The following is a 19460-nucleotide window of genomic DNA, read 5'->3' as shown; positions in this document are numbered from 1 at the left end:
ACATCCTTGGCCCTCAGGGAGCTGAGATTAGAAAATCACTTAATTCAAGGCAAGAGTATATCAGGCTTAGGGCAAAGGTATATGGTGTTTGTGGGGTGGGGCCAGAGTAGTGAGGGGCTTCCTAGGTTCAAATCCCAGCTCCTCCACCCACCAGCTGTGTGGACTTGAACAAACTACCTGTGGTGACTTTCTCTCTAGACAAACCCACCCAACCTTCCTGAGACAAGCCCTCCCCATAGCCTGGGTTGTGTGGGCACCCCTTCCTTCTTACCTTTTGTTGAGGATGCCAGATTCTACGTTCCCTAGAACCATTTCTCCCACCCTCCCTTACCCTCTGAATTTCTGCTTTTATTGGTCCTTAATTGTCCAATCTTTGATGCTGGAGCTGTGGGGCAGGTGAGGGCCACTGGGCTGCAGGAGCTGCAACCCACCTTCTACAACAAATGTCTCCTTTGCTAGAAGACTAGGGTGTGCACCTGGTATTAAGTAATGGCCCTATTTCCAGAGCTGGCCTTGAGCAAATAAACTCTTTACCAAAAAAATATGGCCCTTGTGCAAAATTCCTAGAAGTTCATAGTTTCATCCATTCATTTATTCCAACAACAGCATGTTTTCTGATGCTACATTTACACAGATAAACAAGGGAGGGAATCTCTGCTTCACTTTTTCTAGGGAAAGGAAAGGAGACACCACAGAAAGTAGATTTAACACCAATGTTTATTAGCGCAGAAAAGAAGAGGAAAAAGAAACAGATGATAAAAATCTCAGCAGCCCCAAATGGTGTGCTTCACTACTCCGAACAAGACTTCCCCAGATTCCTCAGGACCGGCAGCCTGCCCCAAACTCCGGGTCTGGAGGCTCCGGCTCCATCAGCCCACGTAGGATTCTTGTTCTGCCCACCCTTACAGACTGGTAGAAAGAGCTTTAGGGGAGTCTGTACCTTAAGCTATTAGTTTGAATGATTTATGCAGGTTAGTGAAATGAAGCAGGATATATATTTGCCATCCCCAAGGCAAACTTTGGCACACCCGGCATTCAGGACATACGAAGACATCCATTTCCACAGTTTAACAACAAACGAAAGAAGGAGACTTGTCTTGTTTCAACATTATTCAGGTCGTTGCATACAAAATACTTGCTGAAAAAGAACAAGAAAATAATCTTAGGATGATGATGGTGGTGGTGGTGGTGGTGGTGATGATGTTGATAAAGAACAAGTAGGAGGAGGAGGACAGGAAAGAAGGAGTACACTAAGAAAGAGGAAGAGCAGACTAAGGAGGAGCAAACAGCCATTCAGCTGTCATTTCCTGAGCACTTCCTATGTGCGTGCCAGGGCAACCCTATTTTCCAGGCATTGACTTTTTCAACCCTTAGAACACCAATGAGGGAAGACGTGGGTCAATCCCACGATGCTGACCCCACCTGGAGAGACCCAAGTCTCAACAAGCCACATTTCTCCATATTTGAATTCTGGACTGATGTTCTCTGAATGGCAAATAGGGCCACATCCCTCCCTATCAATGATCTCCTGGTGACTCAATAGAGGTCAGGCTCCCCTGTGTGTCCTCTGGGCTCCCCTCAACCTGAACCCCCCATCTCCCCTGCCTCACTCTTGCCACCCCTGACCCATGACCAGCCAGCTGGCTGGTCCCCCAGCACCATGGTCCAGAGAGTCTCCGGTCCGTGCCATGCTATCCCCTGCCAACCCCCTCAGACAGAAGGCCTGGAAGAAGGGGACGTACCATGGCTGGTCCCAAGCCCCTTACACGGGATGGACTCTGTTCCTGTCGCAATGGGGTTTGCAGTGAGGGTTCAGCCAGTGCTCCAGGAACTGCTCCTCGGCGCGGTGCTCCAGGGCGAGCAGGTGGTGCATGTACTCCTGTCGAAACAAACCCACACTGAAGAAGGCTGTACCCGCGGCGACAGCTGAGCTGCTGTGGCAGCACCCTGTCTGGCTCCTGAGACACAGGAAGGGTGGGGGAGGCAGACGGGGAGGAGAAATCACCCGCCACGCCCCTGCCTCTCTCAGGGGAGACCAGTCAGATCGACCCACTCGGTGGGCAAAATAAAGAAGTCTGGCGATACTAAATGCTGAGAGGGCGCGTCTCCATGGGAACTCACACACACGCTGCCGGAGTGTAACACGGAACAACCACTTTGGAAAACAACCAGCTGCCTACAATCCAGAAATTTCACTCCCAGTGTACACCCTGGAGCAGTGCACCTCAAACTATCAAATGTCAGAGTCACCTGGATGGCTGATTGAAACACAGACTTCCAAGCCCAGCCCCAGAGCTCCTGACTCAGTGGATCCTGGGTGGGACTCAAGCATTTGCATTTCTGACAAGTTCCCAATCAATGGTGACATCACTGGTTGCTTTGAGGACAAGAGAAGCTCTCGTATCAGGAGAGGTGTATAAGAATGTTTATAGCAGCAATACATTTGTAGTAGCCAAACACCGGAAAGGTCCCAAATATCCATAACAAGAGAATGGATCGATAAATGATGGTAGGATCACACGGTGGAATATTACACAGCAGTGAACATAAATTATACTGTAGCTACATGTGACAACATACACAGGTCTTAGAAATAGCACACTGAGTGAAAACAGCAAGTTCGAGGAAGCTACATTGATAGTGTGACTCCATTTCCATAAAGCTCAAAACATGCGTAACTACATAATATATTACTTATGGCTATATCATCTTTTTTAAAAGGCAAGGGACAACCAGAAGAAAGCTAGAGTTGCTATACTAATATTAACAGAAATGACTTGAAAATACAAAAATGTTACTAGAGACAGAGGAGCATTTTGTAAAAACAATCTGGCGGTTCTCAAAATGTTAAACAGAGTTACCATTTGTACTCCCAGCTAGCAGGGACAGGACAAGGAGCAGCAAGGGGCGTGCTGCTGCCAGGGAAGGGGCAGAGAGCACAAACAGCAGGTGGCCGTGATAGGGCCCTTCTGCCTCCTGCGGTCCATCAGCCTCTGAATACGCCCAGCCTCTGCCAGTGCAGGTCTTTTCTCCTCCTCTCTCAGTCTGCTCGTGCTCTGCCCGTCATTCACGTGAATGTCACTTCCAGCCTTTGAGCTCTGGTCTGCAGCAAAGCCAGTTCAGTCTGTGGGTTTCTGGGTGTGGCTATCCATTGCATTATCTCATGTAGATAATGCACAAAACAGAAAAGTGATAAACCAACACCCAAAAGAGGCGTCTCTTAAGTAGAATAAAGCGTTACTTCTCTTGTCTTAATCAGTTACAAAAGTCTCTTCCTTCCCTCTTCACCTTGTCTCTCCATCTTCTGGTGCAATCTCTGGCTCAGGCTACCACAGGTGGTTCATCAAATCTGTTCACGGCACCACATCACTCCTCTTCTTTACCGTCCACGCCGACCATGGGGCAGCCTGATGCCCAGGGACACTGCTGACTCCTCCCCACCCTCCTCCACCCTCCTTCCTCTGCCCCAGCTGCCGCCCCAGCCCTGGGGATGGATCCCTGCCACAGCGTCCTCCCCTTGTCTTACCTCCTTCCTCTTGTGGTGTTTTTTTTGTTTTTGTTTTTGTTTTCTTAATAGACCTTATTTTTTTAGAACAGTTTTAGGTTCACAGTAAAATTGAGCAGAGATATAGAGAATTCCCATATACCCCCTGTGCTCTGTCCCCACACGTGCACAACCTCCCCCAATATCAACACCTGCCACCAGCACAGTACATTTGTTACTATTGATGAACCTGCATTGACACGTTGTTATCACCCAGTCTGTAGCTGACATTAGGGCCCGCTCTTTGGGTTGTACATTCTATGGGTTTGGACAAATATACCTTGACATGTATCTACTACCATTGCAATATCACACAGAACATTTCACTGCTCTAAAAATCCTCCTTGCTCTGCCTAATCATCTACCTATCTCCTGTCAATCAGTTTTCTTTTTACTGTCTCCCAGAGTTTTGCCTTTTGCAGAACATCATGTAGTTGGAATCCTACAATATGTACCCTTTTCAGACTGGTTTCTTTCACTTAGTGGTATACATTTAAGGTTACGCCATGTCACTCCATGGCTTGATAGATCATTTCTTTTTTGCACTGAATAATATTCCATTGTCTGGATGTACCACAATTTATTTATTCATTCACCTCCTGAAGGACATCTTGATGGCTTCCAAGTTTTGGCAATTATAAGTAGAGTTGTTACAAATATCTATGTGCGGGTATTTGTGTGGATATAAGTTTTCAACTCCTTTGAGTAAATAACAGGGGATGCAATTACTGAACTACAAGTTTCATTTTATATGAAACTGCAAAACTGTCTCCCAAAGTGGCTGTACCATTTTGTGTTCCCAACAGCAATGAATGAGAGCTCCTGTTGCTCCACATCCTCACCGGTGTTCAGTATCATTGGTGTTCTGGATTTTGGTCATTCTAATAAGTGCACAATGGTATCTCATTGTTGCTTAAATTTGCATTTCCCTAAAAACATGTGATGTTGAGCATCTTTTCATATGCTTACTTGCCATCTGTATATCTTCTTTGGTAGATGTCTGTCCAGGTCTTTTGTCAGGGTGGGTTTTTAAAATATGAAAATTAAAATATCTTTATTGGCTTTATTTTATTTTATTTTATTTTTTGAGACAGAGTCTCACTTTGTAGCTGGGGCTAGAGTGAGTGCCGTGGCATCAGCCCAGCTCACAGCAACCTCAAACTCCTGGGCTTAAGCGATCCTACTGCCTCAGCCTCCCGAGTAGCTGGGACTACAGGTGTGCGCCACCATGTCTGGCTAATTTTTTCTACATATATTTTTAGTTGTCCAGATAATTTTTTTATTTCTATTTTTAGTAAAGACAGGGTCTCGCTCAGGTTGGTCTCGAACTCCTGACCTCGAGCGATCCACCCACCTTGGCCTCCCAGAGTGCTAGGATTACAGGCGTGAGCCACCGCACCCGGCCTATTGGCTTTATTTTTATCACAGTAGTGATACATATAACTTTTTTAAGTCCTATGGAAATAGAAAATTATAAAGACCAAAAAAAGTCCCTCTTGATTTTTCTGTATCTTTTTGCAAAGTGACGTTTTTTAAAAAATTTGCCCATGTTGTTTCTTTGCTTAAAATACATGCATGGCTCCCATTGGGCTCAGGAGAAAGTTCCAATTCTGTAATGTGGCTACGGGCTCTCCAAGATCCAGCCACACCCATCTCCTGAGCCTCTTTTCTTGCCATCAACCCGCTTGAGCTTTGTTCTCCATTGTTCCTAGAACGAGCCATGCTCGATCCTCTCTCGAAGCTTTCCTTAGCACCTGCCATTCCCTCTGCCTAGAACACCTCTGTGCCTTCTCTTTTTCCTGTCTCATGCTTATCTGACTTTTCAGGCCTCTGCTTCAATGTTACCTCCTCCAGGAAGCCTTCTCAGATTTCCTGTGACCCCACTTCTTCTTGGCCCCCAGAGCTCTCTGGACCAGCATATCCTTGGTCACTCTGGTTGGCAGTGACCTGTCCCTGAGCATAGCAACTTTATTGGCCTGCTTCATATTGTTTAGTGCAGATGCCACATGGTTGGTTCATGTATTGGTACGAAAACTTGATGTTCCCTCCAAAAGATGGGAATGTTTTCTAACTTGGAGGAATGTGTGCTGTTGATGTTGCCCTGAAGGAAGGCTGGGTGCTGTAATTGTGGGATATGGACAATTGCAAAGCATGCATGAAATATAACCATAAACATACTTAGGTAGCCCAGAACAACAGGCCATTAATCAGAGAAGCAGCATTTCACCTCGAAGGAGAGTAGACATAATCAATAATATTTGTGACATGACTAAATTGTTTTGGCGTGTTTTGATATCCTAAAACCCCTAAATCATGGAAACTCTCCTATGGCATTGATAAAGCTTCAAAAAAGGGTCCAGGTTAGACCTTTCTGTTTTTAAATTTCTATTAATAGAACATCCTCTAGGAATTCTGCATCTTGTATTAAACATAGTCATTTAAAAGGGTGGGGGGAGAATGTGCAAAGGAAGGAATTATGAAGTGGCCAATTTTCCTGAATTTTTTTTCTTTCCCCCAGGACCCATGCAGCTTGGATTTGTTTTGGTTATGGTGGTTGTTTTCATTTAACTCATCAAAATACACTCAGTGTCCTGGCAGGGAGCCTCCAGGTCAGCTGGGGTGGAGGGTGGACGGTGAGAGGGCTCCTTGTGGAACCCAACAATGATTCCCCAGCTGCTCGCTGGACATGTTAGTGAATTTTGAGCTGAGTTCCTGCCCTGTCCAGGGAGCCTTTGGCCAGAAGAATAGCAATTGAGAGGAACAGGAAGGCGGTGTGGAGTCATATAAATAAGGAACAACTCCCCAGCACATAGCTTGACTTGTTCCACTACTCCACAGGAGCCGCACACTGAAGCCAACCCATGTTGCCTTCTTCTTCTTCTTGCCTGCCGGTTTGCCAGGCGGTGTGGCATAGCGGCTAAGAGGTCTGGGTCTCGTTCAAATCCAGACCCCACCCCTCCAGCCTCAATCTGTCCATCTGCAAGATGGACATTGCACCAGCACTTGCTTCATTGGGTTAGTAAAATCAAATGAGATGATACAACTCAAGTTCTGTGCCAAATAAGTAGCCTGCATTTGTCCTTCCAGAACCATTCTCTCCCCTTTTTCACCTGGCCCTGTGGCCCAGATGAACTGTGAGCACAGACTCCCCTGTCCTGCGGCTTTCCTCTCCTCAAGGACACACCAGCAGGTAATCAGAGAGTAGGAGGAGAGAGAAGCCAGGGTATTCACCCTGCTGGTTCATCCCTGAGGAGTCACGGTCACGCTGAGTATGAACACAATCACAAAAGACATAATTTAAGCTTGAAGGTCATCTTTCTAAAGAATTTCCATGGTTCACCCCAGCAATTGGCTGCAACCCTGTCCCATTGGCCACAGCTCCAAGGCGGGGTGCCCTCTCCAATTCCAGGAAGCATTGCCTCCCTTACCCCTTCATGCCTAGGGGGTCGTGAGCCTCGATGCTTCATCATTTCCTGTTGGTTTACCTTAATCCTGCCCACACCTTTGTAAAAAATCTCTTTAGGGCCAGACGCGGTGGCTCACACCTGTAATCCTAGCACTCTGGGAGGCCGAGACGGGCGGATTGTTTGAGCTCAGGAGTTCGAGACCAGCCTGAGCAAGAGCGAGACCCCGTCTCTACTAAAAATAGAAAGAAATTATATGAACAGCTAAAAATATATATAGAAAAAATTAGCCGGGCATGGTGGCGCATGCCTGTAGTCCCAGCTACTTGGGAGGCTGAGGCAGGAGGATTGCTTGAGCCCAGGAGTTTGAGGTTGCTATGAGCTAGGCTGATGCCACGGCACTCTAGCCTGGGCAACAGAGCGAGACTCTGTTTCAAAAAAAAAAAAAAAAATCTCTTTAATAAACTCTCGTCCATTATCTAGTCTCCTGATGGCTCCCCGATGCTATGGGAGCTTGGCACACCACTCCTGGCCTGTAATAGGAATCCAGTAAATGCACGCTGTTAGTTTTGGTTGCTATTAGATAAGAAAGCTCTGAGTACACTTGGAGGTTGTGGAGGGGAGCGTCCTTCCCAGGAACTGGGACACAGGAAGCTTTCAGGAAAGGTTTACTAAAGAAAAGACTAGGGCCGGACATGGTGGCTCACACCTGTAATCCTAGCACTCTGGGAGGCCAAGGCAGGTGGATCGTTTGAGCTCAGGAGTTCGAGACCAGCCTGAGCAAGAGCGAGACCCCGTCTCTACTAAAAATAGAAAGAAATTATACAGACAGCTAAAAATATATAGAAAAAAATTAGCCAGGCATGGTGGCACATTCCTGTAGTCCCAGCTACTCGGGAGGCTGAGGCAGGAGGATCGCTTGAGCCCAGGAGTTTGAGGTTGCTGTGAGCGAGGCTGACTCCACGGCACTCTAGCCTGGGCAACAGAGTGAGATTCTGTCTCAAAAAATTTAAAAAAAAAAAAGAAAGAAAAGACTAGGACAGTGCTCCTCAAAGTATGGTCTGTGCACCCTTCGGGGGCCCACGAGGTCAAAACTATTTTTAGAATAGTATTCTTTTTGGAATAATACTCCGACATTCTTTGCCCTCTCACCGTACTGGCATTTGCACTGATGTGCCAAGCAGTGGTGGGTGAAACGACTGGCACCTCTGCAGGAATCTAAGCAGTGGTCAGTGGTACCCAGCTGTACTTGTGGTCCTCATAGCCTTCCCCACCACTCACCCGCCGCTACAAAATTAAAAATAAAACATTCTTAAAATGCCGGTTTCACCGAAGAACGCCCTGGTGAAGCTGTAGAGAGTGACCCAACGGGGAATATGCAGGCTGCACATCTACCTGCCGCATGACAGAGTGCGAGGGCTGTCCAAGGCAAAGCACGTGCACAACTGCTGGTGTCAAGGATTGAACTAGCTGTGTCTCGTGTGAGTGTTTGGCAGACACCGTGAGAGTGAACGAAGTGAACCTGTCACCTCAAGGAAAACAGTTGACACTATTTGTTGCTAAATGATAAAATTCGAGCTTTCAGGGGCAAATTAGAACTTTGGAAAATTTGTGTCTGCTACCATGAAGCTGACGGCTTCCTAGTACTTAAAGACCTTTCTGGCTGGATGCGGGGGCTCACACCTGTAATCCCAGCACTTTGGGAGGCCGAGGCGGGATGATCACTTGAGGACAGGAGTTGGAGACCAGCCTGGGCAACATAGGAAGACCCTGTCTCTACAAAAATCTTTTAAAAATTAGCCAGGTGTGGTGGTGCACACAGGAGGATCTTGATCCCAGGAGTTCAAGGCTGCGGTGAGCTATGATCACACCACTGCACTCCAGCCTGGGTCACTGAGTGAGACCCTGTATCTAAAACAAAATTTTTTAATGTAAAAAATATATAAAAAGACTTTTCTGATGAGATCACTGATGATATTAACAAATGTCACCACTGATAGGCAGCACCTTTGATAATCACATGCTCATTTGCATCCTTCCTCATTTAATCCCTGTCCCTCTCAGCCAAATACGCAGCTAGTTTTTCGAAGGCAGTGATCAAGTTATACCTAGTGTATGTCTTAGTGCTTGGCACACAATAGGATATCAATAAGCCCACCTGAGAAAATGTATAAATGAGCAAATAAATAAATGAAATGACTGTTCTCTCCCGTAATCTTACTAAATCCTCCTTGGAAGTTTCCTTGATATCTGTGCCAGTGTGCTCATCATAATGGCCCAGGCCAAATGTGCATAAAAAGCATCAAAAAGTAATATATATTTCACACTCCTAAACAGCAGCTGAAATCATCACTGAAGAAAAACAACCAAAACAGACACACACAGAGAACAAGAAAGAAACCAGCACTGGTTTCCATGACATTTCACTATTTATTTAAAATGTTAGGAAAATGAATATGCCACAAAGGCAGAAAAGCAAATCATTAGTCAAAGATGAAAAGGCAAACTGCAAATCAGCCGAAAACCACAAATTCAACAACTGCATTGGCTGAGTTAGAAACGACCCAGCATTAATGATAATCTCAAATGTTCCTGGCCCAAGAAAGAAGGGGTAGATGGAAAATAAGTTTTAATTTCTTTAGATTCCTTTCTTTAAGGAGGAAAATAATTAAAGCAAAACAAAACCATTATCTGCGTCCCATGTCAGATGCCAACTGTAATGATTTAAGTAAAACACTTCTTAGTAATCAGAGCAGAAATTGGAAGTAGTCCTTTATTACGGCACTGGAGTGGTGTGATAATGAAATTAAATACCCACTGGAACTTGATCTAAGCTGGGAATCATAAAGTGGACAGTTAATACATCAAGGTAGGAACTTTTGCCAAGAAGGCAAAAATCCTTCTTGTGACATTTTTGCAGAAATAAAATCCATCAACATTTGAAAAAATTATTTTGCTCATTAGGAAAAGCAAGGTGATCACACAGACTGCAGGGGGGTTCAGAACTTAACTGCGTAGGGGAACTGAGGTCTCAGCCCCAAAGGAAGACGGATCAGAGCTGGGAGCAATGTACATCCCTCACTCTGAACCGGTCTTTGAGACCATGAGGAACAAAAGGGTAATGGAGTCACTACATACATTTGTCAAGGGACTAAACAAGAAGGCATATTTTACAAAGTCTACTTACAATAAAGCTAAAATGATTTATACTTGCCCAACAAGAACATTCCTTAAAGGATCACAGGCCAAAATGGAACACTTCCTAGAAAGCCGTATTCCCAAGGTATGCGAGCGCTTACAAATACAATCACAAAAGACATAATTTAAGCTTGAATGTCATCTTTTTAAAGAATTTCCATGGTTCCCCCCAGCGACTGGCAAACAATTTCTTCCCTAAAATCTGAGAAGATTAAGAGAAATGTAATGAGTTTAAGTGAAGCAAGAGAAAAGATTTCTTTGAAATAACCCCCAGATTCTACAGCACAGTTATGTCCCACAAAGCATCTCCCCTGGGGAGAGGCAAAGAAAGGAATGGAAATAAGTAATGAGCATTTACTAAATGCCAGTACTGTACTGTGCCTGGTGCTGGGGACTCAGAATTGAAACTAATCGTCCATCTTCTCAATTTAGAACAGTCTACAAGGAGAGACGTTAAAAAGTGAAAAATAGCAATCTTGTGCTGCAAGTGCTATGCTAGAGGGGTGCACTGGTTCGCTGGGCAGGGCAAAAGCATCAGGAAGGCCTCCCCAAAAGGCCATAATTTAAGGTGAGTCTCTCAGCCAGGAAGATGAGCAGAAGAAACAAGGATAAAGGCAGGTGCCATGGGAGAAGAACTTGAAACACACCATCATCCCACATATGATGCACCTCTTCATGGATTTCCAATACCAATGAAGGTTTTCCACACAAAACCCTACAAGTCATTCTTATTCCTAATCCTCCCTCGCTGCACCTGCTCCTCCTGCCCCAGCAATAGCCACTGGTCTCCAATTTAAGCCACCATAATCAAGCTCCCACCGTATCTTTACCTTAAAACCTCTACTGGAATACTGTCTTGGAAGACAAGAACAGATATTGTTAAAATGCTTTTGGAAAGTAATTCAATAATATATACAAAAAGCTTTAAAAATATTGGCCAGGCATGGTGGCTCACGCCTGTAATCCTAGCACTTCCCTCCTACCCCACCCCACCTCTCTCTCTGACCCTCCTTCACATACTGGGGCTTTCATCCTCTTCCTCCCTGGCTGCCTCCATACATTCGAAATCCCTCCTACTTTCTTACGCAGAGCCATCTGCCTCCCTCTATCTAGGGTCCTGGCAGGTGTCCCTGCTCCAGGTGTCTGTGCTGGCCCTCCATCAGGCACAGGGGCACCCAGGATCCCTTCAGTAGCCTCCTCTCCTTCCCACCGCGAAGTCAGAAAGGAACAGATGCCGCACTGGACCCACAGGATGTATGCCAGACAGCCGAGCCCCTTGTGCACACAGGCACGACTTGTCTGAACCTGTTTCCAAAAAGCCTCAATTCCACAGAAGCCAACCTCTGCCAATATTTAAGCCAAGTGTTGATGATAAACGTGGCTTAATAGATCTTCACGGCGAGACTTCTGCAAATCTTCGTACTTGTTTTCATGTTGAATCCTTTAATACCTCCCCAAAGCACCGCTTGTTTACGCTTATCCATGGCCTCTCCCCTCTCCGAAGGCTTTTCTTTTGTACAGTCCCATAGGGGGGAGGCAAAATAAAATAACCCGAGCAGTCATCACTCAGTGATTTAGTGTGAGTGGTGAGCACGGTTCCCAAGGGCACACGCGTTCCCCAGAGACCACTGACTCCACTCGTTTGCCCAAGTCCACCTGTTTGTCTCCTCGGCACCATGGCACGGAGGTGCAATAACACATCCAAAAATGTCACTGCCCATTTCCCGTGGACAACAGTGTCTGAAGGCCAGCACTTCAGAGGCTCTGTGTCCGGGACTCCAAAGGGCTCCTGGGAACAGATCAAGTCACATCATTCCCCTGTTTAAAATCCCTTGATGGCTCCCGCTGGGTACAGAAACCCAACCCTGCTGCTGTGGCATCCAAGGCCCCCGCAGCCCCAGCACAACCTTCCACTGCCAGCTCCCAGCACGCCACACAGCCCAGATGCGCAAGTCAAGGCCAAAGTAGGAGAGGACTGGAACCCACCGTCTGAAAAAAATACTCCGTGAGGCCTTTTCAAAACCCACACACCCTCACACACATCCTTACACACACCCCCACAAATGCCCTCACACACACCCTTATACAATCCCTCGCACACTTGTACACACACTGCCACGCATGTCCCCCACACACAGTGCTGGCGATCCCAAATCCACAGGATGGTGCGCCCCTCCTGCCCTCTTCCCTGGCAGAAGGACGTCTGTGAGCAGATGCTCTCAGCTCACACCCAGAAGGAGGGCGGGAGGTGGTCTTGGCTGAAGGTCCAGGGCAGGAGGGTGTGGTTCCCTGGGGCCAGGTGTCCTTTGACTCCTAACTCCTCCATTCCCCTCCCCCGAGCCGTCTGGCAGTTCTGACGGCCACTCCTGACCCCCTGGCCAGAGCCCCGGCCTCCTGGCCCCTCACGACCTGAGGACAAACGGGAGGCCCCACGTCCTACACTCAGGCCCAACTGGGAGTAGGGCCAGGATCATTTTGACAACCAGCCTCTCAGTAAAAAGCAGTAAATCTCCTCTTTTTACATGGTTGGTATTATTAATTTTGTTTTTAGTAAATTTATGAAAACAAAAAGTCAACATGAGCCCAAGGGGAGGGAATGGGTCAAACAGCAGAATATTGAGTACGGCTGCAGCAGGGCCAGCACGAGGAGAGGAGGCCCCTGGTTTTCAGGAAGTCCCCTCCAGGGACCCCAAAATAAGCCACCCTGGCTGCTCGCCCGAGTTGATGTCCTGCTGACCCAGAGGTATGTGTGAGGAGGGGGTGTGAGGGGGTGTGAGGGGGTGTGAGGGAGCGTGAGGGGGCATCCGAGGGGGTGTGGGGGAGATGTGTGAGGGTATGTGAGGAGGGTGAATGTGAGAATGTGTGAGGGGGTGTGTGTGTCCTCCAAGTTGCACACTGGCACCAGGAAACCTGTGTCAGCACCACAGCTCTACCCAGCACCCTACAATATGAGACCTGGAATAAACCTTCTAAGCCAGAAGCCAGCCGAACTCTGCATTTTACAGATGAGAAGACTAGGCTCCCAAAAGAGGAAATGACTTACCCAGAATCCAAAACCCAAAGTCCACAACTAGCTATGGCAGAATACGGACTGGAATTGAGCTGGGTGAAATATTCTTCCCACCCCTCCCCCACCCCCTACGCTGCCTGAAAACTCCTTCTCACCCTTCAAGCCTCAGCTGGGTGGACACCTCCTCTGAGAAGCCTTCCCAGCCTCCCTCCTCCTTCCAGTTAGAGCTCAAGGCTCTCTCCTCTCAGACCCACAGTCTGTTGGACCGGATGGCCGTGTTAGAGGGCCCGAATCAGGACGGAATGTCCTGGCTCCATCTCACACAACCGGCACTTTGAATGAAGAATGTGTCGCTTATCTTTCATCCTCAGGGCCTGGTCCCTGGTAAGGCACAGTCAATGTAACGTTAATTAAGGGCTCATCTTGATCAGCACCTGCCACTTGACTCCCTCACTCTCTCTGTCTGAACTGGGTCTACACATCTAAGATACTTACTCTCCATACAACTTAGTTCAACATTTAGCTGCTTTCTAAATGCCTTTGTGTTCCCAACTGGACCACAGGAGGCTGGTTTCACACGTGGCTGGTTTCACACGTGGCTGGTTTCTCCCAGAAGGCCCCGCACCATGGCTCTCAGCCTCAGCTGCACACTGGCCCCACCCCCCACATCTAGGCCTCACCCCAGGCCCCAACTCCATGAGTGGGACCCAGGCATCAGGAGGTTAAATTCCCCAAGTGGCTCCAGGATACAACCAAAGTTAAGAAACACATACCTAGAAAAATATGACACCAAAAATAACTTCCAGATTCAACCAATTCTGTGTGTGTGTGACTGCGTGTAATTGTAAACAAGAATGAGAGAGACACAGTGTGACACACAGTGACCAAGAAAGAGGCTACTTGGCGTTATGTAAACTGGGCTCCTCACCCCTGGCACTACTGACATTTTGGGCCAGATAATTAATTCTATGTGGTGGGGGGCTGCCCTGTGCATAGTAGGATGTGTAGCAGCGTCTGTGGCCTCTACCTGCTAGATGCCAATAGCAGCGCCCCCAACAGTTGTAACGACCAAAAATGTCTCCAAACACCGTCCAATGTCCCTAGGGAAGGGGAAAAATAATCCCCCCTGGGTGAGAACTGCTGGTATAGACCAGCCACCAAACAATTGAGTGCATATTTATCTTACATTTCAATGGTCAGTCACATGACCTCTTTTCCAAATGGTAAATTGCAAAGTTGGAGGCAAGCAGAGAGTTGTCAAAGATTAAGGGAGATGATGACCACAAGCCAGAACAAGGCAAACAGAGACAGAGTTTTTGGAAGTTTTGAGCAGGGGAAGGACCACACAAAGCAGGGTTTTAGGGACAAAGTCTAGCACGGCATGTAGGCTGGCACAGGGATGGTGGGGGAAGAGCTGGAGCCGGGAAGCCAGATGCAAGGTCCAAACTACCTGCTGGCTGATGCCCACAGTGCCTTCAGTTCCAGCAAAAGCCGTTCCTCCACTATCACAGTTCAAAAGAGCCAGGTGCAAATGCTGGCAGAGAAAACATCAGGTGGCAGGCTTTGGAATCCGTTAGAGCTGCCACCTGCTATGGGGGCCTGTGACAAGCCCGCCCCCCCCCCTGCCCCCTGGGTCCCCAAGGGAGAGCCTTTGGAATAGCCACTCCAGACATCACGCTGAAAGCATGTGGGACCAGTTAGAGCCCCCCCCATGGGACCCCCTCCTCCAGGCATCATTTGCCTGTGTCTGTCGTGCCCATGCCACCCCCGTCACCTCCACCCGCCCTCCTTCCTCACCTCTGCCCCTTTGCTCTGCACCCCCACCCCCAGCTTCTCTCTATATCTCTCCGAATTCCTCCTCACTCCCTTTGAGGCTCCTCCTCACTCCCTTTGAGGCTCCTCCTCCTCCTCTGCCCACCTCTGAGTGTTGGTGTCCCCAGACTTTAATCATGGGCCTCTTCTCCTCTAACCACTTCTAGAACCATCTATCTAAAGCCCAGATCTGTGCTCCCTCATTTGAAAAATCCTTCAGTTGCTCTCAACAGAACACAAGATGAAGGACAAGGTACTCAAACCCTTCTCGATCCTGCCCCTGCCCACCTCCCAGTCCCCTTCTACCCTGCACCTACATATTCTGAGCCACCTCTTATTTTTCTTCTTCTTCAAAAAAAGCCTGAAGTGGATTCATTTTTGTCACACTGCACAGCAGCCATCTGCTTCCTTCTGTCTCCACCGCAGCCTCTGAGCAGAAACCCAGGCAACCCGCTGCACAGCCTCCGCCCTAGCCGTGTGCCTGGTACTTAATACTCAGAAAAGTCGTTACCATGTGCTGAGTACCGTTCCCAGTGCTTTACTATGAATTATTTTATTGTAGCCTCATAAAATTGTTACTTTGTATTATTATTTCCAATAATAATGTTATAGTAACATAAGTAATAATACTTAGTATCCCCATTTTATAGATTTGAGTACTGAGGTACAGAAATGAAGTCAGGAGAGAGTGCCCAGTTCAGAAAGACAGACAGGTGGACACTATGAAACCACAGGGCAGAGCCGAGACCAGAGACCAAAATCAGAGGGACGAGATCGGGGCAGGACCTCACAAAAAGCTGGGACAGAGATTCTGCCAGCCTAGACAGACCATCCCTGGCCCAGGCTGCCTGGGGCCCAAGGGAAGAGGGAAAAGATGGGCTTGGTTTCAACTAAAGGGAACAGCTCCCCAGCAGCCAGGGCAGGGGTGACACTCAGCAGCCATCAGGATTCCGGGGCTCCCGCCATCAGCCCCGCTGTTTCTACCGTATACTCACTGTGTTCACAACAGGTAAGTCGGGCTGGCACCTCCAGAAGAGAAAATGAGGAGGTAAAAGGTTGAGATTGCACGTACCTTATACCTGAAACTCTAACAGGATGCCCAACTAGCAGCCCACGCTAGGACCAACACCTAGTTTAGTTTTACAATGAACGAGCCTTCCAATATTGCATTTTCTTTAAAATTGCCAGAGCCAAGCACTCACCCGCATTGGCTCGTCAGGGAATCCGGGTTTGCTGGGCCGATCCTGTCGCCGGGATCTCAGGAGCTGTTTGGCCTCCTTTTCCTTCAGAATGGGGGAGGCCTCTGGAAAAGTCAGGAAGGGACCTTGAGGACTCTCACACGCCATCTCCACAGTCCAAGGCAAAGGACTTGCAAGTTCAATTTTGGTTAAAACACTAATGTTCTTTCCCAGGGACCTGTCCCAAAGGACTTGGCATTCCAGAGGGCTCAGGGAGGAATTTTAAATTGTTTCTACTATGGTTAACTTAGAGAAAAGCTGCGCAACCTAAATATATTTACTGATTGCAATGGTCTATTCCTTTAAAAGTGAGTGTTAATTTAATGAATATGTTTTTTAAAACATATTTTTTTCCAAAACAACCATATCAAGTTAAAAAAAATACATACTTTCTTCAGTTCTCTGGTCTGTGTTTTTTAAGTTTGCTTTAGTGGAATTTTTTTAAATCCTCAATAGACTGAATCAAGTTTAAAGTTGTTACTGGAAGATGCCCAGTAACAATAAGCTTATGTTAAACTTGATAAATGACAACCCCTCAAAGAAGATACTACAATAATTATATTGTTTTGATAATCACAGGCAAATTCTAAAAGATATTGTCATCATAAAAGTATATCAAGGCCAGGCGCAGTGGCTCATGCCTGTAATCCTAGCACTCTGGGAGGCCGAGGCAGGTGGATCGTTGGAGCTCAGGAGTTCGAAACCAGCCTGAGCAAGAGCAAGGCCCCATCTCTACTAAAAAATAGAAAGAAATTAGCTGGACAACTAAAAATATATAGAAAAAATTAGCCGGGCATGGTGGTGCATGCCTGTAGTCCCAGCTACTCGGGAGGCTGAGGCAGGAGGATTGCTTGAGCCCAGGAGTTTGAAGTTGCTGTGAGCTAGGCTGATGCCACGGCACTCTAGCCCGGGCAACAGAGTGAGACTCTGTCTCAAAAAAAAAAAAAAGTATATCAAATTTTGGTGATCTCATATGAACAATAAAAGAAAGTAAAGCTGAAGATTTATCAGCATTTTTGAGAATTAGTGCACAAATACCTTTAAAGATTTTTTTCAGAAATAATTTATCCCTCCTGATAGCAATTCTGGAAGCCTGTTCTTACAGAAAAAAAGAAAAGAAAAAGCATTGAAATATCTTTACATTATATACCACCTATTGTTTTAAATGAAAAAAATGCTTTAAAATAGCAAATAAACTATTATTGTAGTTTCTCATGTCAGCATAGAAAGAGGCTATGTTTTGGAATAAATGCCCACCTGGGAAGAAAGTCAGCAAGGTGAGAGACAGCACAAGCACCAGCAGTTTCTTCATCCTGCCTTGGTTCCTCTCTCCGCCCGCCACTGAATGAATCCTCCCAGACTGAGCCAGCCTATTAATGCTTGACGGATGCCAGGTCAGGCCCAGTGTCTGTCAGTGCTTTCACTAACAGGACTTACCATATGATGTTGAGTGTATCTGACTCTGAGTGTTTTAGTAATGACCACTAAAATATTTTCCCCTGAATTCCTGTAAATTTCCATCCCGAGGAAGGAAATGATCCCTTTTGTAATATGTCTTTTAGAGTCTGAACCTGACAAAAGCAGCACGTGATATTCATTTCATGTATACAGATATTATACAGTTGTTTGTGAGTGTTTACCTGTAGCTTCATTTTATGTTCCTTTTTCATTGAGGATTAAGAATCTCTTACATTTGCGTATTTTATGACATTTTCTCCAAAACTCATTCACCAATCTAAGTTGACCTTCCCAATAATTTCAGAGGGAAGCGGGAAAATTAACAAGGGGCATGATAAAAACAAAAAAAAAAATTTTTTTGTTTCCAGCTGATTTTGGAGCCGGAAAAAACAGGGTTCCAATCCTGGCTTCACCTCTTTCTGCCAGTGTAACCTTAGGTAAATCACTTACCCATTCTGAACTTCAGTTTCCTCCTCTGTAAAAAGGAAATAACAGTATCTACCTTATGGGGTGTGACAAAGGATGAGAGGAAAGCTATGACCCTTGTGACATCTAGTACTATTCATCATTATCCACTTCCATTTTGCAAATAAGGAAAGTGAGATTCGGAGATGTGAGGTCAAGTCCAAGTTCAAATGTTATGGATGCCAAGGTAGAGCCTGAGTCTTCTGTCTTCAAACCTAGAATGTGTGCTCTTCCCATTAAGCCCCATAACCTTTATCCTTCATCATTGACAGGACCTCACACAACACGCTGTCAGTAAGACAGTAAACAGCCTTGCTCCAGACTTAAGGTTATTTTTGTAGATACAATAAAATCTCAAGAAGCTGAAGTCCTTTCAAATTCAAATCATCTATAAATGTTACGTGAAGAAATTATTAAATATATTATAAAATACGTCTGGAAGGTATGTGGCATTTATTTGGATTAAATTCTCCATTCAAAGAAATGATCTGATGTTTCTGTGGTTACTTTACCAGCTCAACAGAAAACAATACCCTGTCTGTAGCTGTACCAGTTTATGGTAATGTGGTGTAACTGATACTAAACCTAAATGTGCTGCCCAGTCAGTTGGTATAAAGATATTTTGAGAAGATTGTAAATAAGAAAATAAATGCATCCCTAGTAAAATTGCCTCACATGCTCACTTGTTCAAAACTTGATATTTGATTTCATGCACTCTGTTGCTATTGATATCTTTCTGTTTTCATGTAGTTTTCAATAACTGAGGAATTTTAGGATCATGATTTTTACATATATATTTGTCACACTAAACATCTTGAATTTTTTTACATGCAAGTTCAAATTTTTCATTCTTTTTGCTCTTTGTGGTTGGATAGGACACTGACTATATTGTTTTATTATGTCAAATAAACATCTTCTCTGTGCCTAGCTAGAAATTTCTAATGTATCCAATGTAAATTTACTATAAAAATATTTTTTAGACCAGGCGCAGTAGTTCATACCTATAATCCCAGCACTTTGGGAGGCGAAGGCAGGAGGATACTTGAGGCCAGGAGTTTGAGACCAGTCTGGGCAACATATCGAGACTCCATCTCTACAAAAAAAATTTTTTTTAATTAGCTGGGCATGGTGATGCATGTCTATAGTCCTAGCTACTTGGGAGGCTGAGGCAGGAGGATCACTTGAACACAGGAATTCAAAGTTACAGTGAGCTATGACTATTCCACTGCACTCCAATATGGGCAACAGAGTGAGACCCTGTTTCCAAATATATATATATATTTTTTAATTTAGTCACTTTTGTCTGTATCAGCTCTGCCCAATAACATGAG

At 46.0% G+C, this 19460-nt stretch overlaps 1 protein-coding gene across 1 annotated transcript; it reads right to left on the bottom strand.

Annotated features, from left to right (window-relative positions):
- Positions 1–721: 721 nt before the first annotated feature.
- C15H17orf67 (chromosome 15 C17orf67 homolog) lies at positions 722–17535 on the bottom strand. The gene is made up of 4 exons (XM_045525701.1): positions 17464–17535; positions 16171–16271; positions 1743–1879; positions 722–1138 (listed from the first exon to the last, which is right to left on the bottom strand). Exons 1-3 carry the CDS (start codon positions 17516–17518, stop codon positions 1763–1765), a joined length of 273 nt encoding a protein of 90 aa, XP_045381657.1. The 5' UTR covers positions 17519–17535; the 3' UTR covers positions 722–1138; positions 1743–1762.
- Between the last annotated feature and the right edge of the window lie 1925 nt (positions 17536–19460).

The sequence above is a fragment of the Lemur catta genome, chromosome 15 (assembly GCF_020740605.2).
Source record: "Lemur catta isolate mLemCat1 chromosome 15, mLemCat1.pri, whole genome shotgun sequence".
NCBI classification, from domain to species: Eukaryota; Metazoa; Chordata; class Mammalia; order Primates; family Lemuridae; genus Lemur; species Lemur catta.
This window is presented reverse-complemented; position numbering and strand designations above follow the sequence as displayed.